Source organism: Talpa europaea, assembly GCF_964194135.1.
Source record: "Talpa europaea genome assembly, chromosome: 4".
Taxonomy (NCBI): Eukaryota; Metazoa; Chordata; class Mammalia; order Eulipotyphla; family Talpidae; genus Talpa; species Talpa europaea.
Window position 1 is genome coordinate 147,327,150 of NC_140070.1, and position 23,030 is coordinate 147,350,179.

The window sequence follows — 23,030 nt, forward strand, 5'->3', positions numbered from 1 at the left end:
CCTATATTAAGAAATGTGAAATAGGGCCTCCCCGGGGGCGCAGCGGTCGAGCGCTGGGTTGCGAAGCTGCCCGAGGCCTCTGCAGGGCCGGTTCGATCCCCGGCTGCTCCCCGGCCACCGGAGGAGGGACCCGCATGGCGCGCAGACCTCTCCTGCCGCCCGCTGCTCCCCTCAGCAGTGTCCTTCGGTCCTTCTGCCTGCTCTGCTCCCCGCTCTGGCTCTGGTGAATCCTCTCACCCTGCCGCGCTTCTGACTGTACCCAGTGCATGTATAACCAAACAAACAAGCAAACAAATAAAGCATGCCTCTATAAAAAAAAAAAAAAATTAAAAAAAAAAAGAAAAAGAAATGTGAAATATGGGGCCTCCCTGGTGGCTCAGGTGGTTGAGTGCAGCGCCGTGAAGCTGTCCTCAGCCTCTGTAGTGTGGGTTTGATCCCGGCCGGCCGTGGAGATACCCACATGGCGCGCAGACCTCTCCAGTCCCGCCCGCTGCTCCCCTCAGCAGTGCACTTCCGTCCTTCTGCCTGTTCTGCTCCCCGCTCTGTCTCTGGTGAATCCTCTCACCCTCCCACATGTCTGGCCTGGGCCCCGGTTCTTGTATGCACAAATAAATCTTTAAAAAAAAGAAAATTGAAATATAACTTAATTTGCTACCTAAAGACACCGGGATAAGAAAAGCAAACAAACCTAAAGCCAGTAGAAGAAAGGAAATAATCAGAGTAGGAATTAATGAGACTAGAAAAGCGACAGGGAAAATCAAAGCAACCCTAAACCAATTCTCTGCTAACAAAGCTGACAAAGCCTTTAGCTGGGTTGACAAAGGAAAAAAAGACTCAAATTGCAAGACTCAGAATGAAAGGCTGGTGTTGTCACCAGTTACGGAAATGAAAACTGCTGGACACTGTACAGTGCCGCGGAAGGACAGGCGGCCGGGCGCGGGCTCGCTCCTGCAGGCGCAGAGCCGGACGCGCCCGCAGCAGCCTCCGGCGGCCCCGGCCGGGCGGGGGCAGGAGGCGCGGACCTGCCCGCCCGGCGCCCCCGAACCCCCGCAGACATCGCAGTCCCACAGCCCCCAAGGTCGACGCGGACGCCACTGATCGGGCCGGGGTTTCCGGCGAGCGCAGCGGCGAGGACACCGCGGAGGAGAAGCCCGCGGGCCGCCTCGGAACACGAGGCCCGCGCGACCCGCAGCGGCTCCGCGGACACGCGGGGCGAGCCGGCCGCACCCCCACGGCGGCAGGACGCGGGGTCCGCGGTCCTCACGGCCCGCAGAAGCCTTGCCGAGGCCCCGCCGCGGGCCCCTGGGGCAGGCCGGGCGGGGGGCGGGGCGGGGTGTGTCCGCGGCGCCGGCCCCCGGCCGGGCGCCCCCTTGCTGGGGACGGCGCAGCCTCCCCGCGGGTCACCCCCCAACCGCGCGAGGTGCCCCGGCCGCCTAGACCCCTCCGGACCCGAGCCCTGCCCCAGGAGCGGCAGCCCAGGCAGTAGTGGGGCGCCGCCGCCGGGACCCCCCTCCAATGAGCCGCTCTCCGAGCGGCCCCCCTTCACCCGCAAACGACCCCACCCCGGCCGCGCGCCCGCCGGGGAGACGCCGCCCCGCCCCGGCCGCGCCCGGAGCCCTCGGGGCTGCTCCCCGCAGCTCGCGCAGCGCCCGTGGGAGCCCGGGCTCAGGACGTCCCACCCTCGAAACCCCGCGGAGGAGGGGCCCCCCGGGGGCGCAGGGGGCTCGGCGCCGCACCCGGGAGCAGGACTTGGACGCGGCGGCCGGGAGCTCCCGCACGGCGCGCCCCGGCGGTGTCCGTCCTCGCCTGTCCGCGCCCCGCGCCTCCGGGGAGTCCGCTCCGCGCGCCCGGGGCTGCGCCCGCCTCGTGCGCACGAGCAGGAAAGGCTTCGAGGGAAACCGCAGCGGGGGCGGCGCGGGCAGCGCGGGGGGCGGGCCGCGCGGGCTCGCGGGGGCCCCGGCGCTGCCTTCGGGAGGCGACGCCGCCCCCCGCGCCCGGTCCCCGAGGGCGCGCCTGGAGCCTGCACAGCGGCGGGCGCGGCGCCCGGCAGGGCCTGGCCGGGAGGGTCCGTGTCCACCGCGCCGCGGAGCCCCGGCCGGCGCCGCCCGCGCGTGTGCAGGGAGCGGCCGCGCTGCTGGCCGGGCCGCGGAGGGGCTTCCGGGCCGGCCCCGACGACGCGAGCTGCCGGGCTCTGCGGGCGCGGCGTGCAAGACAGCGCGACGGCCGCCGGCGCCAGCAGGTGGCACACACGGCGCGGAGGCCCGGGCGCCGGCGCTGGGCCGGCCTTGCCCCGCGACCAGGACCCGCGCCCGGCAGCGGCTTCCTCCGCGGTCCGCGGGTCGGCGCGGCCCTTTCATGTCCAGCGCACGTCCTGCGTCGCGGGCTGGACCAATCAGGCGCGATGGGCTGATGGGCAAATGGTCCAATCAGCCACAGGATTGGAAAACGGGCCAATCAGACGTGTGGGCGGGGCTCCCTGAGCGAGGATATAAGCCGGGGGCGCCAGCCGCCGCCGGGCCCTGAAGAGGCGGGCGCGGCTGCAGCCTCTGGGGGAAGCAGCGGGAGGGGAGGCTCCGCCGCTGGCCCCGGGGCCCTGCCGCGTGGGTCTGTCCCGCAGCCCCCGGGTCAGCCCGGCAGGGGCGGCCGCTCCGCCCCTCCGCCCGCCTCCTGCCTGGTGCCCCTCGCCTCGCGCGCCCCGCCGGTCTTCCCTCCGGGCCCGGCCCGGCGAGGCCCGGGCTGCTGGAGAGGACGGCGTCTCCGCCGCACCGCGGGGGGGCAGGCCTCCCACGGCGGACGTCGCGGCCGCGGCTCCGGCGGCTGGGCTGTGTCCCGGTGGCCTGGATGGAGGGCGGCCGAGCCGCCGCCAGGACTTCGGGAGAAGGCGCGGTCCTGCTCCCCAGTCCCTGGGCCGCTGTGGCCCCTCCCGCCCTCCCCCTCCTCGTGGCCCCGCCCCCAGGTCCCCGCCCACCGCGGGCCCCGCCCTCTCCAGCCCGGCCGCGGGTCCCGGCCCAGCCCGCGCTCTGGGGCGCAGCGTCCGCTCGCGCGAAGGCGAGGCGCGGCGGGGTCTGGAAGTGCGCAGGCGCGAGACGCTCCTCTCAGGCCAGGGCCTTCAGGCCCACCAGGCTGAGCTCACTGCGCCTGCGCTGGCCAGAGGGTGGCGGGGGCTCTCCGTAGGGCCGCGGCGTACGCACGATCTGCGCCTGCGCGGGGCCCGGGCCGGGGCGGAGCCTTCGCCGCGCACAGCCACGCAGTGCGCCTGCGCGGGCCGAGGGCGGTGGCTCGAGCTCCTCGCAGGCACCGTCCGCCCCTCTGCGCTGGCGGCGCGGACACGCTCCTCGGCGGAGACGCGTCTGAGGTAGGTTTCCAGGCGGCCAGTGCCGGCGCTGGGCCGCGCGAGAGACAGCACAGTCCGGACCAGGGACCCTCGCTCTGCGCGTCAGCGGAAGACCGGGGCCGCCGCCCCTCTCGAGGTTTCCCGGCCCCTGCCCCGCCCCTGCCCCGCCGCGTTCAGGCGGCGAACCCCGGACGCCGCGCCCTCCCGGCCCCGCCCCGGCGCTGTGGCCACGCCCTCCCGACCCCGCCCCGGCGCTGTGGCCACGCCCTCCCGACCCCCGCCCCGGCGCTGTGGCCACGCCCTCCCGCCCCCGCCCCGACGCTGTGGCCACGCCCTCCCGGCCCCGCCGCTGTGACCACGCCCTCCCAGCCCCGCCCGCCGCTGTGGCCACGCCCTCCCGGCCCCGCCCGCCGCTGTGGCCACGCCCTCCCGGCCGCGCCCTCGCCGGGCCACGCCCGCAGCGCCTCGCCCATCCCCTCCCGTGGCCGCCCCCGCGGCGTCGCCCCCGCCCCGCCGGCAGCGCCCTCCCTCGCAGCCAATCCCGTCCCCTTGCCCGGGCCGCGCCCCCTCGCGCGAGCCGCACCCAGCCGCCCCGCCCGGCGCCCAGCCGCCCCGCCCCCTCCGCGCCCCGGGAAGCGTCCGCCCGGAAGAACGCGGCGCGTGTGGTCAGCCGCTGCCAGTGCAGGTGTCGGGGGCTTCGGGCCTGCTAGAAACTGAGACGCGCACCTAGAGAAAACGCGTGTTCTGAGCAGCGTGAGCCCCGACCTTCGGCGGAGAGCCGGGCGGGAAACGCCTCTGGCAGCCGCTGGAGTCGCTTCCCAGGAGGCTGCAACTGGAGGGGCGCCCCGGGGGCTCCCCAGCTGGCGAGTGGGTCTCCGGAAACCAGCTTCCACCGAGCAAGGGCCTCACCTTGCAGACCGGTGAAGAAAGCACTGTGTGAAATGAGAAATTTGTAAATGCATTGCTTTGGGAAGAATCACGTTTATAAATTTCATTTCTTCTGTAAGTTCTCATTGCAGTGACGTTGCAGGGCACGCCCACCCGGCACCCCGTCCCCTTTGCCTGTGAACTTCAGCGACCTTAATTAAAGGCAGCGTAACAGCCACTTTCTCATTCTCTTTTTCAAAGTGGAAATGGAGGGGGACAGGCCACACTGACAGCGGCAGTTATGCGGCACAGCCTTGGGTCAGGATGGCGACTTCAGGGGCCGGGGCCGGCAGCGACTCCCAGGTAACGGCAGCGACTCCCAGGTAACCCAAGGGTGGGGCCTTGGGTAGCCGCCCCTGGACCTTCAGGTGGCCACTCAGCAAGGGGGCCTAAGGTAACCGGGGTGCAGGCAGGGCGGTGGCTACTGAATTGGCCCGGGAATCTGGGGCTCCTCCCTGGTGCCTGCACTGGAGCAGCCAGCACTACTCTCATTCCCAGGTGTAACTGGTCCAGGGCAGGCTTGACACATTGGGGAAGACTTAAGTCTTCATTCACGGTGCCTTGGACACAAAGTTTCATTCAAGTCAGTGGTAAAAAAGTCGTCCTTAAATATTAAAAAATGTTGATTATGTAACGCTGAAACTCAAATGAATACGACCACAGTGTTTTTAAAAAATCAAACACTCCATTGTGTGATGTCAGTTATTTCAGTGTAATGATCCTTGGACAGCGCGGCTTTGAACTGTGTGGGTGCACTTACAGGAACGTTTTCTTCTGTTGAGGGCCTCGTTCACGGGTTCAACCAACTGCAGTCGTGGGTTGTTGAATCCACAGGAAGACCTGGCCGTGGGCCCGCTGTAGGGCCTTGAGCATCATCGAATTTTGGGATTGGGATGGGTGCTGAGGGTCCAGCCCTTTGAGGGAGCACCACAGTTAAGTTTTGGGGGAGTCAAAGCTATACACAGATTTCACCTATTAGAGTTCAGCTAAACCCCTGTTGTTAAAGAGTCAAAAATGTAGGCGGCTGATTCCATTCATCTGTTTCTTGAAATTCTAAAATGTTTTAATCCGTGGATCTCTCAATTTCCTTTTGAGAAATTTAAAAGATACTAGTAAATTTACAGAGTAAAATTGCAAACATCAAGCATATATCACACCGAATTGAAGATCTGTTACCTTTTTGTTGTATGTACTTTAGAGTATTGTCTGTGTGATGCTTATCTATGAAGATAACTAACCACAGATGGGGTTTGTTCCCCAGCCTGGTCCTGTGCTGTCCCCAGGGGCAGCCGCTGGGCTGGTCTGTGACTTGGTCTCTGTGTGGTGGCACCGTTTCCATCTTCCAGTGCTTTCCATCTTCCACCGCACCGGGAGTGACGCCCGGGTATGCTTTCGGAATTTACCTCCGGAATTACCTCCAGAATTTAACTCCTTTCTCTCTGTCTGTCTGTCTGTCTGTCTCTCTATCGGGCAGTTTGCTGCTGTCCCCGATGTTACTTTGGGGGGGGCTTGTCCTTGCTGTGTGAGTAAAGGGCTAGTTCGGGTCTGTGGGGTGCCCTGCAGTGGGTCTCTTCATGGGGTGTGTGGAGTGTGCTGCACCCTCTGTTGTCCGGGAGGTGAGCCACGTTTCCTTCCCTCCCCTCCCCCGCCCGCCGACTCTTGTACCCGTGTCTGTCAAACGCCGCCCCTTGAACACCCGCTGGTGCCCAGTGGTGCCAGTGCAGGTGGGCACTTCCTGCCATACTGGGAGGGCTCTGCCCATCACCTGCCGGTATTGCTGGGGGTGCTGACTCTGGAGGTGCCAGGCTGTCCAGGCTGAGGGACTGGAAGCAGCATCTTGCTGTTTCAGATTCCTTGCTGACTTGTGCGTCAGGTGTGTCCTCCTCCTGGTGGCAGCGTGCCCTTCCAACGGCATGTCTGGTCCATCCGCTTCTTCCGTCAGGACTTATGTGGTTAAGTCTGCCATCCTGCTGCCCGGCTCTGTTTGTCACGTTCTTTGTATCTTTCTCCACGCCTGCCCTTTTGGGTCAGTGAGGTGTTTTATAACCCCGCGTGTCTGCCGTTGGCCGTTCAGCTGTCCCTTTCACTGCTACCCAGAAAAGTGACCTGCGCCATAGCCCATCCCAGTCTTTCTTTCCCAGATCTTTCACAATATGAGAATCCTCCAAGTCAGTTCCCCTTACCAGTCTCTCCGGGGGACCAGTGGTGACCGTCCCCCTGGCCAGTGCTGCCCACCATGCTGACAGGTGGCCGGTGCTCTGCTTGTGCTTCTGGGGACTCTCTGGGGCGAGGTGGCCGCCCCTTGGGGCCACGGTGCGCTCTCTCTCCCATGGGTGAGACAAACCCGCGGTGGCTGTTCCCGGGCCGAGGCCGTGTGCAGCCGTGGGAAGGCCCACATACCCCGCCCTGTGCCGTCGGGCCGGCCTCGGTGTGGGCAGGAGGGGGCGTGAGACCATGGCCCTGGTTTTGGGGCTTTTGGTGGCTCTGGTCTTAGCCGGGCAGGGGGGCGGCCAGTCTGTCCTTCCATCCGGCCTCCTGACTGTTGCCCTCTGCGTTTCGCCTCACTGTTAGGCCCTGACTGGCCTCGCTTTTGTGGGTGTCTGGTCAGTCCTCTTTGGATTTGCTGCCCCATTTCTGGAGCCTCCTGGCCCTGGAAGCTGCCCGCTTGCCCTGTGACTCTTCGTTACAGAACCCGCGAGGTGCGTGTGAGGGAAAAATGCGCCCCTCGATGGCCTGCGGTCAGGGCTGCCACACAGGGTGACTGCAGGGTGCATGTGGCTGTCGCCCAGGGGAGCTGGGCCAGCCAGGGCTCCCGGGCGCCCTGTTGCTGAGTCCCTGAGATGTGAGGTCAAGCCTGCCAGCTCGTGTAAAAAGCTTGGCGGCCTGCATGGCTGTCTTCTGCCCTCCGTGTCCGCGCCCCTGCGACGCTGGGCTGCGCTGTTCCTCTAGCCCCCGAGCCACCACAGGTTCTCGTCCCACGAACTGTCAAGGAATCCGCAGACATTGCAGAGAAGTCAGCAGAGACGGAAATTTTTTCCAGAAAGCAGAGAACCGTTTATTCTAAGGAAGAAAGTCAGGACACCCAGGGACGCTGTGCTCGGACGCCATCGTGGGCCTGGGTCTCGGGGTATTTAAACCTCTCCTCGCTGTTCTGGAATCTCATCACCCCGTTGTGAGACTGGCTTTCTCCCAGGGGCCGTCCTCCTCCGGCAGATGCACCATCTCCGCGGCTCTTCTCTCAGAGCTGCTCTCTGTATCTCCCCTGGCCCAGGTCTCCTGCGAGCAACCGCCCTCCTCAGCCCTCCTGAGTGTCTCTGCTCTGATCTCAGCCGCCTCCCTCCCCGTCCCCAAGTCCCTGCTGTGCAGTCCCCAACACTGCCTCATGCGCCAGGACTTGCACACCTTCTCGGCCAGCGGGCTGTTGTGTCCATGCAGGCGGGTCTGGAGGACATGAGCTCAGGGGGTGGCGTTGCTCAGGGGCCTGGCCTGGGGAGGAGCTGCCTGCCGGGGGAGGAGCACCACTGGCAGTGGCCGGGCCGGCGGCCTTCTGGGGCCTGAGCCACACATGTCCACGGCGGTGGGGCCATATCCCCCGGCCCTCAGCTGTCCTTGGGCATACCGGTCCCTGGAGACCTGGCCGGTCACCTGTTCCAGGGCCTTGTGGAGACGAGTCACGAGGATGGGTGTGAAGGGCTGCTTCCTTTTCATTTCCCTGACGCTCGCTGTTGGATGCAAGTCATGTTATTGTGCCGTTCTTGCCTTTTACGTTATATTTTTCATGCCAAACACCCGGGACTGTCCCCGTTCTTCTTAGGACTCTGACTTTGTGTGAGGGCGGTGACCCCACGCGGCACGCCCTGGCTGCCTCAGGCCTGGCGTGAGGGCCGAGCCTGGCACTGGTTGAACGGACGAACAGTGCAGCCCTCCTCGGTGTGGCGGTGAGGCGGAGACCTTGGTTTTTGCTTCCCAGAGAATCATTTGATCCTAGAGACAGACAGTAGAGGCAGAGGCAAGATGAGAGCCACTGTTCCGCTAGGGAGGATCCCCAAAATTGCTTGAGTGATAAAAACTTGGTCATGAAACCTGGTTGGGACCATTCTGATGAGCTGTGGCAAAGAAAGGAAGAGCAGAGCAGAGCTCACTGTCTTCTTCTCCCCCGACGGAGCAGGAGGGTGCTGAGCTGGCTGAGTGTGGCGAGGACGAGCGGACCCAGGGGGCCCTTTACCCTGAGGAGTTTGTGGCCATCGCCGACTACGCTGCCCCGGACGAGACGCAGGTAGGCTGCTAGGCGCGGGCCCGGTGGCACTTGGTCTGTGGCTCCAGCCGCGGGTGACCGGTGGCTGCAGCGAGTCTAGCAGAGTCACTCCCGAGCTAGGGTGGGAGAGGCCTGGGTGGGCTCCTCCTCCAGCCTGCGTGACGCCGCCCACCCAACCAGGGCCCCAGGTGAGGAGGGCTCGGGAGCCTTGCATGGGGCCTTGGTTCAGAGCCTTCCTAGCTAGTGAAATCAAGGGGTTTCATTCCCCGCTCTGCGAATCCTCTCACCGCCCCCCCACACCTCGGGCCTGTACCCCAGTTCTTGTATGCATAAATAAATCAATCTTGAATAAATAAATAAATAAAACACAAACTTGTAGGATAAGATCCACTAGTGGTTGCGGGGAGGAGGGGGCTAAGCCGGGTAAAGGGGCCAGTTGTCTGGTGCAAGGAACTGGACGTTTGGAGGTTAACAAGTCGACTGTCAGCGAGGAACACCTGAAACTAAACTCCTGGAGGTCAGCGGAGTGGGGACGTTTAAAGCACTGAAGGGAGCGCGCCCTCTGCAGGTTCTCCTCACCGGAACTTCCTTTAATTTTCACAGTTGCTTTTTAAAGTGGCTGGGATTTGGGCCCGGCGCTGGGGGAGTTGTCCTTGAGCCGCTGTGGAAATGCCAGCTGCCGGTCTTCCTTGAATCCTCACTTCTCTGTTTTTCACCAGCTCAGTTTTTTGAGAGGAGAAAAAATTCTCATCCTGAGACAGACGACCGCTGACTGGTGGTGGGGCGAGCGTGCGGGGGCCTGCGGGTACATCCCGGCCAACCATCTGGGGAAGCAGCTGGAGGACTGCGAGCCCGAGGACTCATGGCAGGACGAGGAGTACTTCGGCAGCTACGGGACCCTGGTACCGCCTGCCCGTGCCCCTCGGCGGCTGCGCGGCTTCTGCTCTCTGGCTCTAAGTTCCCACTTGTCAAAGATCAGTTGCTCCTTGTACTGGCAGCCTCTGCGTGAGGCCCTGCGGGTGCAGGCGAGCTTGGCCCTGGGGCTCATGGGGACATGAGCGCGGCTCCTGGCAACCCTGACATTTGAACTTCATGGTATTTTCTTGCTCTGATTTTTAAAAGCCACTAAAAATTATAGGCAGGGCCATGGTGTTGACCCTTGTTTAAAAAGATTGAGTAGTGAGGTCAGGGGGTTGAAATAATACTAAATAAATTTTACTTTAAAAGTAACATACAAGAAGTTCAGTAAGTCAGTATTAGTGCCGTTAAACCACTTACTAGTTTCTTTCAATTCATTTTGAATAAAGATCCACTTTTCTGTTCATATCTTAAAACGAGGTAAAAACAGATTCCTGTAGATGAATGTCACAAACATACCGTTGAGTGAAAGAAGCAAGACATCAAAGAATAACACTTGGTTCCGTTATGACCGCACAAGGCAGTGTCGCGGGTGTTCATGACGCATGTATAGACGGTGGAGCTCACGGAAGTCGGGGAGCTGGTCCCTGGAGTCAGACTGGGCACCTGCGGTGCCAGCGGTTTCCGGGGCCTGGTGGCCAGGAGGCAGGTCAGGCGAGGCTGCAGGAGGCCGGTCTGGGCGACGGGATGTGCTGTCTTGACGTGGGTGCCCACGCTGATGCGAGCTTGGTCACCTGTCATACTTCCTTGTATTTCTTCTTGTTTTGGTAAACTTTCACATGATTTGCCCATTTTTCTTTTGATTTCTTTCCATCTTTTGTTCAACGAGCAGTACATGCAGCCTTGTGATTCCCTTCCCAGGCAGAACCTTGTCTGATGAAGTTGTCTTTTTCTGGGGTGTCTGTGTCTTGCGTCCTACTCTGAAGGCCTCCTTCATGCCAAAATTGCAGATTTCCACGCCTGCTTTGGGGATGTCTGTGGCTCCATTTTTAATAATGAAGTGTTTAAATCAGTCTGAATTCACTTGCTGGGAGAATCAGGCAGACGTCTGGCTTGGTCACTGCGGCCCCAGCGTCACCCAGGGACGACCTGCTGTTCCCTGAGGGACAGGGCCGCCCCCGCGTCGGCTCCTCGGCGCTGTGTCGGAATCGGGACTGGCTGCTTGTCCTCTTCATCCTGCAGATTAGCCTTTCCCCTCAGTAGCCTTTTGTCTACAGAGCTGGCCCCAGCAGTCCTGGTTCTTAGCGTTTTCATGGCCAGCCTTGCTTTTAGAGCTAACGTGGTCGTTTGTCGCGCTCCCCTTGCCACACCAGGTCCGTTGCTGCCGCCTGGAAGGACTTGAGCTGGGGAGACGTGGTGTGTGGAGCACCGGCCTTGCCCCTTCCCAACCTGCCTCCGCTGTCCGACTGCAGGGCTTTCTGTCGGGCTGCTGCTGCACTCACTCACTCTGGCCTTCTCGTGGGTGCTGGGTGCGGGCGACAGCCCTGTCCTGGGCCCCTGCTGGGATTTGCCCACAGCTGTCAGCTGCTGACAGAGGGTGTCCGGAGCTTCCCTGTGGCTGGCATTTGTTTATATTCTATTCGTTTCTGATTTGTGTGTTTTGAAGCTCTTCTGTGAGGAACAAAATATTTAGAATTATGTAACCCCTGAGTACCTGAGAACTGGCCTGGCCCTCTGGGTCCCTGGGCTTGTTCTTTGTGTGACCACTGGGGGGCCACGTGAGCCCCACTCTCTGGTCGGCAGGCCTTTGCCTCCCAGCCACGAGCCTCCCTGGCTAGGTGGGGTAGGCAGGATCGCAGGGCTTGCCTGTCCACTGGGGACCTCTGCCTCAGCCTTGCTCTTCAGTGCCCGCTCGGTGAGGCGCCTCCTAGGGCCCGCCCCTCTAGCCTGCTGCTGTGGTCCGGGTGGCCTGGGTCAGTGTCCCCCTCAGCAGCGCTGGTGGCAGGCTGTGTTTCCTGCTGGCTGACCTAAGGGGCGGGCTCTGGGAGGGCACGTGGCCTCTGACCTTTGTCTGGAGGGGCCCTCCTTTGCTCCCGCGGTGGCCCCATGGCACGTGCGCTCAGGTTTCAGGTGTCTCCCCGCAGGACATGGCTGGGCCACGAGCTTACCAGGGTCAGGTCAGTGGAGCTGTGGTTTCTGTTGCCAAGCACAGAGGGCGCCTTGGCCTGAGGACTGGCGGCCGCCGGCCCTGCAGAACCGCCTGCGCTGGGGCAGATGCTGGGCCCGCATATCTGCTGGGGAGTGGGCGGGATCCAGGCCAGGGACGATGTTTATGCATCTGCATCTCCATCATCCAGCTCTTGGGCAGGGAGGGGCGAGGGAGAAGCTGCATGCAGCTCCACACGGGGCTGGAGGATCTAGAAACTTCTATCGCATTGTTTCACTGGCTAATCTTACTTTTCTGCTGGTGTGTTTGATCTTTTGCTTTTTTAACTTCTCCATTTTCACGTGTGGGGGGTGGGCCTGGGGGTGTCTGCTCACACTCTGGCTTGTCACAGGTGTGATCCCTTTGTATTTCTTCTAGAAACTTCACCTGGAGATGTTGGCAGACCAACCACGGACAACCAAATATCACAACGTCATCCTGCAGAACAGGGAGTCTCTGAAGGATAAAGTGATTCTGGATGTGGGCTGTGGCACAGGGATCATCAGCCTCTTCTGTGCACACTACGCGCGGCCCAGAGCGGTGAGCAGCGCCTGCCCTGTGATCCGTTCTGGGGGTGTCCTCGTGTTCTTGCCGCGGAGCTGTCGTCAGCTTTGTGGGTGCAGACACCCCCAGAGCGGTGTGGGGCAGCACAGGCGAGATGGAGCCAGCTGAGGGGAGCAGTGTTTCTGTGCACGTTTGTGCGACCCCATGGGCACCCCCAGCCGAGTGTCAATATGGGGATCCCTCCTGCCCTGGCAGGCATGTCCCAGCCAGCAGGTGGCTGCTGAGCAGCGAGGTGGGCCCTGTGGGCGTCGAGGCCGCTGTGCACAGGTCTGCCTGTGGGGCCAAGGGTGGAAGCAGCTCAGGGGCATGCACGCCGGCCTCCTGGCACCGGTTCTGACCCGGCGGGGCGATGCCTGTGCAGGTATACGCGGTGGAGGCCAGTGAGATGGCCCAGCACACTGGACAGCTGGTCCTGCAGAATGGCTTCGCCGATGTCATCACCGTGTTCCAGCAGAAGGTGGAGGACGTGGTGCTGCCAGAGAAGGTGGACGTGCTGGTGTCCGAGTGGATGGGGACCTGCCTGCTGGTAGGCGGGGCGTGGCGCCGGTCTCGCCCTCGGTGGGCGCTGCGTCACTGTTGGGTGTGATGCTTGTCTTGTCCCCCTGGCAGCGAGGGGTTCTCTTCCTGTGACTTTAAGACTTTTCTCTGAGTTGCCATAGTTTGAGAGCACTCGGCTGAGGGCAGCTTTCTTTTAGCTTTTGTCCTACCTGGCACTCCCCCTCTTCCGGGTCTGAGGGGTGGTGTCTGCCTGTAATTTGGGGAACTCCTGGGCGTCTTGCTTCACTGTTGCTGTTTCTTTCTTCTCCCCCTGGAAAGCCTGCTGTGTGTCGGTCTCGCCCATTGTGTCTGCCCCACGGGCCCCAGGGTCCTTTTCTGTGTTTCCAGACTCTTGTTCTCTGTGACTCTCAGTTCCAGAGGCTTCTTCTCTTCCAGCGTGTCCTCCAGCCCACATCTTCCTCAGTGGTGTCCTTCACGTCCAAACCTCTCACACGCTTCCTTGCCTGTCACAGTTTGCCCTCTGGGCTTCCAGCGCCACTGCCCTGCCCTCCGCGCCCACCTGCTGGCCGCGTGTCCGTCAGGGCCCTTGGCACACTCTGCTCCTGCTGTGGTGCCCCATGTGGTGATTGAGACCCCCCCCCCCCCCCCCGGGGTCGGTGCTGCTACTTCTGTCTCTTCACGTTCTGTGTTTTGTCTTTAGGTGTGTCTGTGATGTCTTGGTGATAGACGTGTAGCCAGACTATGGGTGGGGTGGGGGAAGATGGCTTGGGGGGGGGCTCCGTGGTCCTGTGAGCAGGTCTCAGAGAGACCAAGCCCTCACAGGCATCTCCGCTTTGCCCTGGCCCTGGAGGTGCGCCCGGGTGAGCGCGTGCTCTGGATTTCAGAACTTCCCTCCCCAGATGGGCTCAGCCAAAAACCAAAGCCGAGGGCTGTAGCCGTCCAGCAGGGCCTGTGGGCTCGCGCCCTCCGAGGCAGGTCCTGAGAGAGCACAGGGCGGTGTCTGTGGGTCACCCGTGTGGCTGCACGAGGCCGTGGCTCCGGAATAGCTACCGCGGGTTTATCTGACAAATGGGAGACAAAGAGCTCATGTGGCCACCGCACCCAGATAGCGGCACTAATGGTCACCACCAGTAGTGCTGGACAGCACTGGCCAGTGGGGACGGTCACCAGTGGTCCCCCACAGGCAGTGTCACAGACACCCAGTGTTCACGGCTCCTTGCGGGAAAGTGGGCGCCACCAGGAGCAAACGGCTCTTTGAGACGCCGGGCCCAGGGCCTGGATGGAGAGACAGGACCAAGGAGAGACAATCCCCTTCAGGGGGTGGAGAGACAGGACCAAGGTCCCATCTCTGACAAGGTCTTCAGCTTCTTTTCCCTCTCTCTGGAGGCTGGTGGTGGTAGCTGCTGCTGCTTTGCTTCTTTCAAGGTCAGCTCTGGGCCTTCTTCATTTGGAGGCTGGAACGATGTTCTCTCCGCTGCCTCTGACCCTGGCTTGTATCCTCTCTCAGGGTGCTCCACCCACAAGTCTGATTAGACCGTTTTTTTCAGTCCTATGGCTGGTTGGACCACTTAGCACCAATCAGCTCATAGTTTGCACCTAATTGGTCTGTTCTACAATTCCAGGAGCAAGCATAAAAGGAGGTTGCTGGGCTCTGAGGAGCCACAGCCGGGTGGAGCAGCAGGTGAGAGACCAGCGCTGCTGCTGCCCCTCCCCCACTTCCCCACCACTGAGGCGGCTCCCAGTATCAATAGCACAAGGGATTTTCATCCAGTTTTCACTTTGGGATTTTGGTGGCGCTCTTTTTTTTTTTTTTTAGATTGATTTATTTATTTATACAAGCACTGGGCACAGTCAGAAGCGCGGGAGGGCGAGAGAATTCACCAGAGCCAGAGCGGGGAGCAAAGCAGGCAGAAGGACCGAAGCACACTGCTGAGGGGAGCAGCGGGCGGCAGGAGAGGTCTGCGCGCCATGCGGGACCCTCCTCCGGTGGCCGGGGAGCAGGCGGGGATCGAACCGGCGCTGCAGAGGCCGCGGACAGCTTCGCCACCCAGCGCTCAACCGCTGTGCCACCGGGGAGGCCCTTTTTTAATTCTTTTTAAGATTTATGTATTTATGCATATAAGAGCTGGGGTGCAGGCCAGAGGTGCGGGGGTGAGAGGACTCCCCAGAGACAGAGTGGGGAGCAGAATAGGTGGATTGACTGATATCCATTGCTGAGGGGAGCAGCGGGAGACAGGAGAGGTCTGCTGCACCCCATGGGTAGCTCCCTGGCCGGCTGGGGATTGAACTCGTGCTATAGAGGCTGTGGATTGCCTCACAGTGCTGTGCTTAACCCCTTACGCCACCAAGGAGGCTCCTCTGGTGGAGCTCTTGGGGATAAAAGGCAAGTGTGGCCCATGATGGGCCTTCTGGAGTTGTGGGCACTCGGAGAGTCCCATCCTGAGCCACGGGAAGCTCCTGGTCACAGTCCTGTCTCCTCACCTGGCACTGGGTCTGGAAATCCCAAGAGAGCTCCATTTCCTGGAACTAAGGAAAGTCCAGGCAGATAGGAGTACAAAGTCTGCACAAAACTCAGTCCCAATTTACACACCAGTGGTGCACAGTGTGGTTGACCAGGGCTCTTGAACGTGAGGTGCTTGGAACCCCGACAGAACACGCGTGGTGTGTTTGCTGGAAACACTGCAGTGTTGATGAGAGAATCACAGAAGAACTAAATAAATGTTCCTAGTAAAGGCACCCCTTCTCAGTTAATCTGTAGATCCAATGTAATTCCAGCAAAATCCATGTGAAATTTCTTTATAGACAAGCTTACTGTAAAATTTATGTGGACTTTAAATTTTATCTAATTTAATGTAAAGAAGCCAGAATAGCGGATTCCATTTTTAAAAGAAGGACATTTGGGGCCTCCCCGGTGGTGCACCGGTTGAGCGCTGGGTGGCGAAGCTGCCCGCGGCCTCTGCGGCGCCAGTTCGATCCCCGGCTGCTCCCCGGCCACCGGAGGAGGGTCCCGCATGGCGCGCAGACCTCTCCTGCCGCCCGCTGCTCCCCTCAGCAGTGAACTTCGGTCCTTCTGCCTGCTCTGCTCCCCGCTCTGGCTCTGGTGAATTCCCTCACCCTCCCGCGCTTCTGACTGTACCCAGTGCTTGTACAAACAAACCAACAAACAAATAAATAATAAAAATACATGCTTCTTTAAAAAAAAAAAAGAAGGACATTTGAAGAATCACCCTGGCTGACTTCATAACAGCATGAAGCTGTAGTAGTTAGGCAAGCGTGGTGTTGGTGAAGAGAGAGACACAGATGTCAAGAGCAACAGATAACTATAAATATGATCTATCGATACCTTTTAAAAACATTTATTTATGCATGCATGCAAGAACTGGGGTACTGGCTAGAGTGTGGGGGAGGCGAGGACTCCCCAGAGACAGAGTGGGGAGCAGAACAGATGGATCCACTGAAACACAGTGCTGAGAGGAGCAGCGGGGAGATAGAGGTCTGCTGCGCCCTGTGGGCAGCTCTCCGGCAGGGGATAGAACTCGTGCCGCAGAGGCTGCAGACAGCTTGATAGTGCTGCAACTTAACTCCTTGCGCCACCAGGGAGGCCCTCCTTTGGTTTTTAGCAGAGGAGCGAAATCAATTTAATAGAAAAAAAACAGTTTTCGATAAATGGTGTTGGAACAGTTGGCCATCCATATGCCCAGGAAGAAGCTCAGCTTTTAGCCATTTACCACACACAGACCGTAGATGGAACTGTGTAGATAAAAAACTTCAGGAGAAGCCTAGGAGAACACCTCCCAGCTGGCCAGGAGGGCAGGTGTGACCGAGAGCACTGCCACGGCCTGTGGAAGCGCGCGGGGTGAACTGACTTCTTCAGAACGCAGAACGCCGCTCCGCAGGTGCCGGTGCTGGGAGCCAGAGCGGCCTGCTGGGCTGGGGGCACACTGGTGGGGCGCATGAGGCTGCAGAGGCTGCCAGGGCGCAGCAGGGAGAACCCCCGCGTCTTGGGGAAGTGGGCAAAAGACTGAGTAGAGATTTTGCCGGAGGGGACCTTAGGGTGACAGGTGAGCACGTGGAGAGATGTTGGCACCCCTGTGCAGTGCAGGGGGCTGCTCGCTGCCCGCTCAGAGGCTGTGTGGGGTGGCCAGTGGGCAGCGCAGCCCATGCACTGACCTATGACAGGAGACAGCCGGACAGGACAGGCGCGCTCTGGGAACAGGCCTGACGCCGTGTGGGCGCCCCGCGGGAAGGCCACCTCTGGTGACAGCTGTGCGGTCCCGTTTATGTGGCGCGCCTTCGGGGGAGGCCAGGGCCCGGTGGGAGGGGCCTTCGGGTCCTGGTTGTCGTTATAAAGATCTGTGCACCACAGGTTGTAGCCGAATTGCTGTATGGTAATGGAAAGAACAACATTTAAATTACACATTTACAATTATTTGTGTTCGTGTTTGTGTGTGAGGAAAATCTCTGGAGATAAACCGCCAGGTGATAGCTGCGTCTCCCATGGTGCTGGGCTTGCCGCCCTTTGTGCTCCTCTAGTTTTCTCAGCTTCTCCACACTGAGCACGTGTCACGCCAGAGCACGTTCTGCCTGAGGGTGTTCATGAACCAGCAAGGTGTGGGTGCTCCTCCCCCGCTGGCCTGGGGGGCTGGGGGTCGTGGCCCCGGGAGGCTCTTCCAGACTGTGCTTTGCTGTGTCGTGTTTTCAGCCAGGGGGTGCGGGTCCAGAGGGCCCTGAGCGAATTGTTGACAGTTGGCCCTGCGAGCCTTGGGCTCTGGACAAGGGGACAGGCCTGAGTGATGACGGGGCGCGGGTGCAGGCTTGCGCCCGGGAGTGGCGGTCCGTGTTCGGGCCGTAGCAGCACCAGGGGTGTTGGTGTAGGGGGCACCGAGTGGGCCCTGTAGGCCTAGCCGTGTGCGTGCCGCGGGAATGGGCAGCACCGGCACCGCTCACCGTGTCTCCCTCCTGAGCAGTTTGAGTTCATGATCGAGTCCATCCTGTACGCCCGGGACGCGTGGCTGAAGGAGGACGGGGTCATCTGGCCGACCACGGCCGCGCTGCACCTGGTGCCCTGCAGCGCCGACCGGGACTACCGCAGCAAGGTCCTCTTCTGGGACAACGCCTACGAGTTCAACCTCAGCGCCCTCAAGTGAGTCCCCCACGCCGCGGCCAGCCGGAGTGACTGGCGGCCCTGCGCGTGCAAAAAGGCGGCGCTTGTCCGTCAGGCCCTGAGCCGTCGCTGTGGCACCCCCAGGTCCCTCGCCATCAAGGAGTTTTTCTCGAAGCCCAAGTACAACCACATCCTGAAGCCCGAGGACTGCCTCTCTGAGCCCAGCACCATCTTGCAGCTGGACATGAGGACCGTGCAGATTGCCGACCTGGAGGTGAGGGGCGTCCTCCCAGGGCCCGGCCCCGCGGGCAGGGGCTCCTCACGGCCACCGTGCCCGTCCTCGCCTGGCTGCTGTTGATGCTTCTGTTATTTTCTTTAATGCGGCCCCTTATTTTTAGATTTATGTTTAATATTCTTAGCATGGGGTTCAAATAAATGACGCCTCCTGTCGTCATGGAACGGGAATGAAATGTTTGCTCTGCTCTGTGGGTGGGTCCGCGGGGACAGCCCTCGAGAGCCGGCCTTGCCCTCTGTCACCACCAGGGGGCGCGGGAGGTCCAGGCGACCTGGGGACAGACCTGCTGAGGCGCTAGTTTTGGCATCTCGTTAGTTTGGCGTTAGTTTGGCTCCAGTCCCAGCCTGGAGCTTTCTGTTTATGCAGGGAGTTTTCTGCACAAGTTTGCACAAAAATTAAGAAAACGAGGCCCAAATTGCCTGAAACCTTTCCTGACTCAGCAGCATTTGAGTCCATGATACAAGCCTCAGCGCTTGCTTTCCCAGAGGTAGTCGTGCATCTGTGACGGGTCCGTCACCTCCGCTGGCCCGTGGAGGGCAGGGCTGCGGCCTGGAGGAGGTGCGGCTCTGCCTGGTGCGCGGACACCACTCTTACTGGTTTGCTTGAACACAGACGATGAAGGGCGAGCTGTGCTTCGAGATGAAGAAGGCCGGCACGCTGCACGGATTCACAGCCTGGTTCAGTGTCCGGTTTCAGAACCTGGAGGAGGACGAGCCGCAGCTGGTGCTGAGCACAGGACCCTTCCACCCGTGAGTTGTGGAGCAGGCCCTCGGGCGGCGGCCTGTCCACCCGGCGTGCACCCTCCCACAGAGCTCGGGTTTAGGGTCCAGTGGGGTTAAGGCCTCAGCCCAGGCCTGTGCTGGGGTGTGTGGACACCCTTGGGCTGGGAGTCACAGAAACCTGTGTGAACGGAACTGCTGAGGCTGTAGTTGGTTTTGGCATCCTAAGACCCAACCTGGAACTTTCTGTTTATGTAGAGTTTTTTCTGCACAAGTTTGGAGGCAAAATTAAGAAAATGAGGCCCGTATTGCCCAAAACCTTTCTGACTGCAGCATTTGAATTCGTGATGCAAGTTTTAGTATTTGTTGACACTAAAACAGTTGACAGGACTCTAGAGTTTCCCTCAGACCTCGGGAGTGGGTGAGCACATGTCAAGGAGGGTTTGTGGGACGCTTCACGGAGCTCCCCTGCCTGTGTGCTGGAGGCCCCTGTGGGCCCCGACAGCACCACCCGTCCTTGACTTGGGAGCCTCTCGCGTGTGGTCAGGCAGCGCTGAGCGAGCCCCAGGGGTGGCTGCGATGCTGGGGCTGGATGCTGGCCCTGGCATCGGGGTCTGGAAGACCTCATTGTCCTTCTGTGAGCAGAGAGCTGCAGCCCAGAGTGTCCTGCGGGGCTGCCTCCTCCTGCTCAGCCCTGGGCGTTGTGTGTGCTGTCGCCAGCAAGGCTGGGGTGTGTGTGCGGGGCTCGTCCAGGCACCGGCAGGGTTGGGGTGCAGGGCATGGGTTCTGCTTGGGGCAGGCTGTGGAAGCCCAGGGCCAGGGAGGACGCGGCGGCGAGGGGGGCAGCCAGCGTGGCCGCTAGACGTGACCGCAGCCCCACAGGCGCTCACTGGCAGGGCCGCTGGGGGAGAGGGGGCGAGCTCTCCAGTGACCCGAGTTCAGGCCCATTCTGCAGAAGTGCGGGGCCCACGACTCGCTGGTGGCATGAGCGGCTTCGCAGCTGCGTGGGGCACAGGGACCCCTGTGTGGGGTGTGGGGCTGGGCCACCTGGACAGGGCCGGGCCGCACTCTGGCTGGTGTCTGGAGCCAGCGTGTCCTGGCAGCTCGTCCCCAGTCCCAGAGGGCCAGGGCACGGGGCTGGCGTCCCGGGAGGGCCCTGACCCCGCCTGTCTTGCAGCACCACCCACTGGAAGCAGGTGCTGTTCATGATGGACGAGCCGGTCCCCGTCCTCGCGGGGGACGTGCTCACAGGGGCCGTCGTGCTGCGGAGGAACCCGGTGTGGAGGAGGCACATGTCCGTGGCCCTGAGTTGGTCTGTCACCTCCGGGCAGGACCCCGCGTCCCAGAGAGTAAGATGCTGGTCTGCTGCAGGCAGGCTGTAGCCCCGGCCCACGCGGCCACGTACCCCTAGGCCCGGCCGGTCTTCCTCCCCAGCGGCCGCGACGGGTGGGCGCTCCTGTGGGGCAGGAGGGTGCCCAGAGGCCAGTGTCTTGGCGACGCAGCAGGTGGTGGGGCAGAGGGTGGGTGGGCTCTGGGCCGTACCCCATGGGCACAGGGTGAAGAAGGCTGGGCGGCGGCACTGGCTGGAATGGTCTCATGCTGCACCCACCTCAGCTCTGCTGTGCGCCGTCGCACGTGGAGAGCGTGGGTTTGTCCTCTAGAAAGTCTCGGCCTGACGCCACCCCTTTCCCGGCACTAAGGCGCCCCGGGAATCGGGAGGCCAGAGTCCATCCCACCAAGTGATGCCTGTTTCCTTCTGTCTTTCGCAGGCTGGAGAGAAGGTCTTTCCTATCTGGAGATGACCATCCGTGGGCTGCTGGAAGTGGGGTGCCGCCTCCGCAAGTGGTGGGGCCGCGCTCTGGGTGTCCAGAGGCCCCGGAGAGGAGCTGCTGCTGGCCCAGTGCCCCCCACCCATTTCTGCCCTCTGGACTCGCAGTTCGCCTCGTGCCGTGGCCGTGACAGTGGTGCCGTGACAGTGTTGCCGTGTCTTGCCCCTGCCTGAGTCCTCTGGCGGGCGGGCTGCCCGGGGCTGCATGTGCCTCGGCATCGCCAGGCGGCTCGTGTGGGCGGGCACGTGCTCAATAAACACTTGGTGAGAGCCGGCGTCGGTGTGTCCTGTCCTGCGACATCGCCCGCCCGCGGGGTCCTCCCAGCCGCCCTTGCTGGCCTGAGCTCGCCCAGACGAGGCCACCGGAGCTGCCGTCTGGGCTTTCGGCTTACTCCGCCCCGCTGGCCCTGTCATCCCCATGGGCGCCTCACAGGACCACGAGGGCCTCCCCCGGCTTCTGCCCGCCTCAGGGCTATGCCGGCGGGATGGCCTCTGGGCTTGGCCGCCTCAGCCGTCAGGACCAGGTTGCTCCCGAGGTTCCTGAAGCCACGGGGAGGCCCGAAGGCCACGGGGTGGCCAGGGCGCGCCTGTGGCGGGGGCGCTGCAGACTGGGCGTGTGTGTCGGTGGGAGGTCTGGCTTCACCCGCAGAGGCCAGGGTGGGGGCCGCAGTGACCCTGGACGTGGGTGTGGCGTGGGGGTCCGCCCCCGGTGGCGTGGGGTGTGGCTTTCCTTCAGCTACGCTTCCTGGACCTTGGCCAGCCGGATCTGGAGGTGGATGCAGAGCCTTGGGTCAAGTTCCACCTCTGGGGCTTCCCTGGTGGCGTGAGGGCTTAAGAGGCAACCTGTGAAGCTGTCACCAGCCACTGCAGCAGGAGTTTGATCCCCGGCCAGGGAGCTACCCACAGGGCGCCGCAGAGCTCTCCTGACTCCCCGCTGCTCCCCTCAGCAGTGTGTTTCAGTCAGTCTGGCCTATTCTGCTCCCCACTCTGTCTCGGGTATCCACTCACCACCCCCACACCTCTGGCCTGTACCCCAGCTCTTGTATGCATAAATAAATAAATCTCTTTTTTTTAATATTTATTTTTATACAAGAACTGGGGTACAGGCCAGAAGTATGTGTGGGGGGCAGGTAAGAGGACTCACCAGCGACAGAGCGGGGAGCAGAACAGGCAGACTGACCAAAATCCACTGCTGAGGGGAGCAGCGGGGAGACAGGAGAGGTCTGCTGCGCCCTGTGGGTAGCTTCCCGGCGGCTGGGAATCAAACCCGCGCTGCAGAGGCTGTGGACAGCTTCACAGTGCGGTGCTCAACCGCCTGCATCACCAGGGAGACCCCATAAATAAATAAATCTTTAAAAAAAAAGTTTCACCTCTGGAGCAACTGCCAGCTGCCTCCGGCCCAGGGCCAGGTACACTGGGGAAACCAACACCACCCAGCCCCAGGAGACTTGGCTCAGGGGCTGGTTTGCAAGGGACGTCACTCCCCTGCCTATGTCACAAGGATGTGGAAGGCTCTGGGGTCTGCGAGGCAAGAGACACACCCAGCCGTCCAGCATTTATTTTCCCACCTGCCCACCCCCCGGCAGTCCACCGTCCACCCATCATCCGTCCACCCGCCTGCCCATCTACCCACCCATCCACCCGTCTGTCTACCCGCCCATAAACTCTAATGAGTTCTCTTAAGCCCTTTGCTGGGCTGACCCCACTCACTCATGGATGTGAACCCCCATTTACAGATAACAAATAGAGCGTGAAGCGTCTTCCCCCAAGGTCGCCAGGCTGCCAGGCAGGACCTTGTGTTGCGACAGGCACTGGAGCGAGGGATGGTGATTTCGGGAGTGTTAAGAGGCCTCCCTGGTAGTGTAAAGGGGTGGGGGAAACTAGTGAGTGTGGTCAGGAACGGGGTGCTTTTTAATGAGTGGGCATCTGTGCCCCACAAGGGTCTCTGGGCGGATCCAGAGCAAAGCTGGGTGAGCGGAGGTGGCGACAGCGGCGAAGGTGATGCCCTGCGGCCGTGTGCCGGCCCGGGCCAGACTGCGCGGCGCGTGTAAAGCAGGCACTGCTACTGCCGATTTCACAGAGAAAGTGGGTTACGCATTAAAAGTTGGATGAAAGTGGGGGTTGAGTAGAGCCCTAGCGGGAATAAATTTGCTTGTTTTAAATGTGCTAGGACAAAATATCAACTGAGATTTGAAATAAGTAGGAAAACATAGCCATAGTCCTCGCCAGTTTGCTCTTTTTTAATCCAAGCACTAAAGTTCACCTGCAGAGTTCACGAGTTAAGTCTGAACACGGAAGAGACAACATGAGGGCAGTTATAACCTCAACATTTCCAACATTTTTAATAATTTGATGTTTTTTGTTGCCCCCTTTAATACTTTGGGGATCTTCATCTGTGTCAATATTCTCCAGTAGAGTTCCCTCGAAGAGTAGCAGGACTCT

The 23,030-nt window shown here is 61.3% G+C and overlaps 1 protein-coding gene across 1 annotated transcript; it reads left to right on the forward strand.

Annotated features, from left to right (window-relative positions):
* Positions 1–4,525: 4,525 nt before the first annotated feature.
* On the forward strand, positions 4,526–20,863 carry PRMT2 (protein arginine methyltransferase 2; the record flags this gene model as incomplete). Its single annotated transcript, XM_084231758.1, has 10 exons — positions 4,526–4,564; positions 8,430–8,537; positions 9,236–9,418; positions 11,959–12,120; positions 12,506–12,670; positions 17,610–17,785; positions 17,891–18,020; positions 18,654–18,790; positions 19,938–20,109; positions 20,530–20,863. The coding sequence occupies 10 exons, from the start codon at positions 4,526–4,528 to the stop codon at positions 20,560–20,562; spliced, it is 1,305 nt and encodes a 434-aa protein (XP_084087884.1). The 3' UTR covers positions 20,563–20,863.
* Between the last annotated feature and the right edge of the window lie 2,167 nt (positions 20,864–23,030).